The sequence below is a fragment of the Dipodomys ordii genome, unplaced genomic scaffold (genome assembly GCF_000151885.1).
Source record: "Dipodomys ordii isolate 6190 unplaced genomic scaffold, Dord_2.0 Scaffold5, whole genome shotgun sequence".
In the NCBI taxonomy this organism is placed as follows: Eukaryota; Metazoa; Chordata; class Mammalia; order Rodentia; family Heteromyidae; genus Dipodomys; species Dipodomys ordii.
Window position 1 is genome coordinate 35,277,071 of NW_012267221.1, and position 6,569 is coordinate 35,283,639.

The following is a 6,569-nucleotide window of genomic DNA, read 5'->3' on the forward strand; positions in this document are numbered from 1 at the left end:
TTAAACAATAATGAACAGTCCAAAACCAGAGATCAGCATGTTCCCATCTACTTCAAGCATTCAAGAATAGTGTGTTCTCTTTAAGCGGTGTCAAAGGTTAAAGAACACATTGTAATATATCCAGTAGAACGGTTGGAATAACCTCAGCATTTTGACTATAGAACAGGAAGTGCAGTTAAGAACTCTTGGTGCATGATGAGGCCTGTCTTTCAGTCCCCATGGGACTTTGTTTAATAAAGGACAAATAGGTATAAATTATAAGGTCATTGATTTAATGTAGGAAAAAATATTCCAATAGAGTCATGTAAAATTTTTGTCCCTAAGTGTTCAAACATTTGGATGTGGTACAGAAGACTCATGTATTCAGTAGGAATTTAGGCAATGTGACCTTTAAGGCACGTTTCAAGCCTGTGAAGCTAACAATGTATTTTGCTATTCTTCTGAGCAAAGGGAAGTAAAAAGACATTGTTTGTAATCCATAACTTGCTTTGGATTTCAATTATTTTTCAAAAGTAAAATGGTGTTCTATTTTATTCCTTTTAGTAATAGCAAAGTATAGAAACTATTCTATGTTCTACTGCAGTAGTTTTAGTAAAGTAATAAATGCTTTACATTACAACTCAAATCAGATTAGCTTTTCACTGGCAAAATCCCAAGGGCTGGCAGTAATATGAATAACCAGCAATTACGAGTTTGTCTTGTTTTGTCCATTAGGAGTCCAGCCATAGGGAAAATTGGATTGATGTGGACAACCAAGAAGAAGATACAGTTATTTCCTTATTTACTTCATTATTTTTTTTCTTGACCCAATCTTATTTTTGAGATATAATCTTCTAATCAAGAAATTATTGACCAACACTTTGTTTCAACCAAGTTAGAACTTAGTACCTGAAGTTCTACCTTAACTTTGTTATTCAGTCCTGATTTTAGTTTGTTTTTAGATTCTATTCCTGGTATTAACTAACAGCACTGTTTCACAGGGTTTTACTTTGAGATGGGAAAAGTGATTTTGTTTTTCTGGTACCAGAGTTTGAACTAAGGGCTTTATACTTGCTTGGTTGGTGTTATAGCACTTGAGCCATGCCTCTGGCCTGGCTCTTTGCTGGTTATTTTGGAGATAGAGCTTCATAGACTTCTCTACCCACACTGGCATCAAACCAGAATCCTTCAGATTTCAACCTCCAATTAGCTAGGATTACAGATGTGGATTACTGGCGCCTGAAAATGGAATTTTATGAGAAAATGGAATTTTAGGAAAAAATTCATAACATCTGGAGCTATAATCATATTCCAAGACAATAGTATATAATTCAAACGTCATTTGAAACAACTAGTATCAATATATAATATGCATAGTATCTAAACAAAGTATAATGGCTTCAGTAAAAGCTCATTTCTTATGTTAGAGAAGTTCAGTGTAATTGGTCAGCCAATACAACCATACTAAATGCCTCTGAAGTCTAAGGGAAAAAGATGTGTATCTTGTGTCTAAACACACTTGTTTTCTTTTACAAAATACATCTCTGAATTAGGCTGATATCTCACTAATTTTCTTTGCAAATGGTAATGATGTTAGAGTTGCTCAAATTATGAAAAAGACTGAATTAGATCAGAGTTGCATCATTTTGAGCTGTTTTGAAAAGCTAATTAACAGTTACTCTAACATTATAATCACTGATTGAACTGTAGTTATTACATTTGTTTTACACATTTTTCATGTTAATGCTCTCTTTGAATCTCAAAGTACTAAACTCTATTACACTTATATATAAATAAGCCATTTAGTAAAATGCATAGAACAATATTTATTTAACAAGTAAATAAATGCAGCAAATATGCACCTAGCTTCACTTTGATTTTTTTGCATTGCCATGCTGATGAATGAATTATAGAGCAGTTAAAATTGAATATTTATGAATTATTTATTTTAATGAATACTTTGGATAACTGTTCCAATGCATCCTACAGCATTTAGTTTTAAACTTAATATATTCAAAGTAGGTGCTTTCATTATAAAAATAATTAGGTGCTTTTATTACAAAAATAATGATATCTCCCAAATCTAAACCAAATTATTCCTGTATTAATCACATTTCTGTTCATTGCAAATCATTGTTGAAATGGAAATTTATATGAAAAATGAATTTTTAACACATTAAAAACATTGTCAATTTTGGACATTAAAAACATTGTCAATTTTGGAGATTTGAATGGATTGTTTTAAAAATATTTCACCCAGGTATCACTGTCATCTATTTAATCCAAAGGTAGAGATAGACCAATAGTATTGAACCTTTGTGCTTCATCTTTGAAATTCTTTTTTTTTTCTTTTTTTGGGGGGGATCCAGTCGTGGGGCCTGAACTCTGGGCCTGGGCGCTGTCCCTCAGCTCTTCAGCTCAAGGCTAGCGCTCTACCACTTGAGCCACAGTGCCACTGCCGGCTTTTTGCTTATGTGGTGCTGAGGAATCGAACCCAGGGCCTCAGGCATACAAGGCAAGCGCTCTACCACTGAGCCACCTTTCCAGCCCATCTTTGAAATTCTTATGAGTATTGTACTATATCATATAAACAAGTTTCATTGCAGGGGTGTTTATCATTTGTCTGTGTATGTGTCCTCCAGTTTGAAAATAATATTTTAATTATGTCAAATAGTTCTGTTTATAATGTTTTAAAATAAATTTCCTTGAATCTATATTTATTATTGTTATGCAAAATGTACCTTAGTCTACTTATAATAATGTTTTTTCTAAAAAAATAAAATGCATATTAAAACTTCACTGTCAGAAACAAAATACATGTGAATTTTAAGAAGTCTTAACCAAAAACAAATGTAATTTCAAAAAAAAATCAATTTGGCTATTCAACAAAATGCTTGGGAAGTTATTTGAAAGATATAAATAAAAATTTAAAAATGAGTGAAAATATAAATAATACAAATACAAATAAAATATCAATAATATGCAATAGTGACTTTCAATATTCCTCCTTTTGAATTACCCTTGTTTCAAATACTTTATGGAAGTTGTCTTGCATTAACTATTATGGCAGTTAAGATTATTTATATGTAAAACTCTTGATAGTAAGTTTCCCTAAACTTGGCATAAAGATTAACCTAACATTATTTTTCCTTTTTTTTGTTAACAGAGTCGATTTATTTCAGCTTTATACAAATACATAAAGATTAACCTAAAATTGTTTTTCCTTTTTTTTTTAACAGAGTGGAGTGATTTATTTCAACTTTATACAAATATAGTTGTTTGCTTAATATAAAATTTTGGAAAAAATATGTACGAAATGATTATGCATGAGTCTTACAACTTAAAGAAATTCACAAACAGTAAAGACTAGATTATTTTTAATTGTTCTAAGAATTAAGAACATTAATCGTAAAATAAGATTGTATATTTGATATTACTCATAGCTGATTGATATTGTTATATTTTAAAACTTCAATATCAAATGTTGAAAAATTAAAAGTGGAAGATTTTTATGATAAAAGATTGTAATCATTCTCTTGCTACATTGTTCTCGTATTCAACTAGTTATTCATTCTAAATTTAGCAAGATCTCTGAAATGCTGTCATCATTTTAGAATCCCTACAAATGTTAATCCATGTTTGTGACACCACAGGTACCTGGAATTTAATTTAATCCTGTTTTTCTTCTTGCAGACAAAACATGGATGCACACACCTGAAGCTTTATCCAAACATTACATTCCTTATAATGCAAAGGTAAAAATAGTTTATATGGTATGACTTAATTTCACTGTCTTGTACTATTACTACTAATTATGGTTGATCTTTGAAATGTTTCTTATTCACATTTATTGGTTATTTGTGAACAAATACCCCCCTTCCAAATTGCATGACACAGGAAGCCATTTTCTTTCCAAATAAATGATATAGGTTTAATTTCTATTTAGGCCATGTATTTCTTGTATTTATTTTCCTAAAGTGAGTTTGGCTGTTAAATAATTTGTAATATCATTGCATGTGGGAAATCAAACAACTAAAAAATTACTTTTCTTTAAAAACATCTTTATGTTGCCAGTAGCTCATGCCTATAATTCTGGTCACTCATGATGCTGAGATCTGAGTATCAGAGTTCGAATCCAGTCTGGGAGAGAAAGTCTGTGAGACTCTTACATCCAATTATCTACTAAAGAGCTAAAGATGGAGATGTGGCTCAAATGGTAGAGCATTAGCCTTGAGCACACAAGCTCAGGTTACAGTGTCCAGGCCCTGAGTTTTCAAGCCCCAGGACTAGCACAAAACAAAACATAAAAAACCATCCTAATGTGGCATTGCCCAGATTAAAAGTATAAACTAACCTGGAAATGAGAACAAAAGGAATTAATGTTTTTAATAAATGTATTGGGTACCCAATAGAATAAACAAATGAAATTATTAGGAAATGAAAAGTTTTGTTGTTTTATTCTGAGGATTACTACATTTTAATTGAGAAGTAAAAGATTCATTCATATCCCAGGCCCTTAAAGATTCAATTGGCTGTCTGAAATTTTACTAACAAATAACTACAGTTTACAAATTTACAATCTACTGGATTTCAAAGAAAGGTTCTAGCTTTTAGTTAGTGAGTATCAAACCTGAAATGATTTTCACAATTAAGAAAAGAACAAAAGTGAATTAAAGATTTTAACTTGAGTTAGAGTATGAATCAGGTTTAAGCAGTTGAACTTTGGAGACTGCATAAAGGAGAAAGTAAATTTTACCACTTAGGACAATAACTGATGGGTTTAATGCGTTAGTAAACTATTTGATTTGATTTGATTTAGAAGTTATTTCTAGTAATGAAACATTTTTGGAGCAGATAATCAATAATGTTTCTTTGGGAACCTTTGCAACGGTTGTCTATATCTGAATCAGTGGGGACTAACATAGGAGAAATTCTTCCAGTGCTGTTGCTCAGCAGTGAGAGTTGAAGAATATAGTGACTACACTTTTGTTGTTGTTGTTGACTGCACAGGAAAAAAAATGCTCTAAAATATTTTCTTTCTCTAACTAATATTGTTGAAATTATTGTAGAGCTCATTTGCTTCCCTGTAAAAATTAACATGGAGATTGTCATATTTACTATGAAAAATTCAGTCAAAGTAAGTTCATATTATCCATAGATATTCTTCATTTGAGCTTTTTAAATTTTTTTTACTGTGAAAATACTGTACAGAGGGATTACAATTACATGGGCAAGATAATGAGTACATTTCTTATCAACATTGTTGCCTCCTCCTTTGTTTCCCCTCCCCATCCCTTCCCATCTTCACATCCTCCCCCCCTAGCTCCCGCACCCTTCATTTGAGCTTTTAATCAACTATATGAAATCTATATAGAGAAAAATCAATAGCTACTACTATTACTACTACTTCTACTACTACTATTACTACTACTACTACTACTTTATGATGATGAGGTTTGAAACCAGTGGCTTACTAAGACAGGCAAATGCTCTAAGACCCACTTATGACCCACTTATGACCCAACCCCCCTGTTATTATTTGGAGGTGTACATGTGCAGGTTCTGACGATCATAAGAGAATTTTATATTACATCCTTCAAGTGAACCACCCAAGGTTATTTGTTTTTATGTAATTGAAATGAACCCTTTTGAAAAATTGGTTTCTAAAACATTGGAAGGTTATATGATCATTAGAATTATTATTAACTTTAACTCTGCAGGTTAGGGTATCAATGGAAGTCTGTTCGTTCATGTGGATAAATTGCTTGTGCTAATTCACATGAGCATGCCTATAATTCATCTTATATAAAGCAGAGGGTACAGAAACACCTTCTTAGACTGAGGTCCATTTTAAGGTGGCCTTATATATAGTAGTAATATATGTCATTTGTATAACAAGTCATACTAAAACTTTAAGAATGTATTTACCTGAATTTTCTTCTTTGTAGATTGACTTTCCATAGAGTTATTTTGAAGATGTTCTATAGTTGTCATTGGTGTGTATGCCACATGAAAAGCCAAGTCTTTATTCACAGGAGTTATTTAACACAGGGAAATTATACTCTAGAAGTCGATTTCCTGGGTTTGTGTCCTAACTGTAACACTTTCATCTGTGTGTCTTTCAGCAGATCACTTAGCTTTTCTGTATCTGTGTATTCATCCATAAATAGGGATGATGATGATAATAGTAATTTCTCAGTAGAGTTATTTTTAGCGAAGTAGCTACACAGAAAATATTAGCAGTTATTGACTCATGGTTTATTTTTCACAGGACTTACCAAAGTGTGTGTTTCACATTTGGGAATAAATAGATATGTGTGTATATATGTCAATGTAAGTGTATGTATATACATGTATATACATCTATGTATGTATCTGTATACATATATATGTGTATATATATATATATAGATGTTTATATATACGAAGTCATTTATGTACTAAATGCTATTATATGTAATGCATAGTTGCTGAAGTTTTATTGTTTTTTTAAATTTAATTTTATTTGTGAACATACTGTACAGAGGGGTTACAATTACATGGGCAGGATAATGCGTACATTTCTTACCAAGCATTGCAGCCTCCTCCTT

The 6,569-nt window shown here is 31.5% G+C and overlaps 1 protein-coding gene across 2 annotated transcripts in view; it reads left to right on the forward strand.

The window, feature by feature from the left end:
- Positions 1-6,569, forward strand: part of Gulp1 (GULP, engulfment adaptor PTB domain containing 1) — a 240,301-nt gene that overhangs the window by 148,585 nt on the left and 85,147 nt on the right. For both annotated transcript variants that reach the window (XM_013027918.1, XM_013027924.1), the window contains exon 4: positions 3,673-3,734. In XM_013027918.1, coding sequence (XP_012883372.1) covers positions 3,673-3,734 — 62 coding nt within the window. The remainder of the gene's footprint in view (positions 1-3,672; positions 3,735-6,569) is intronic.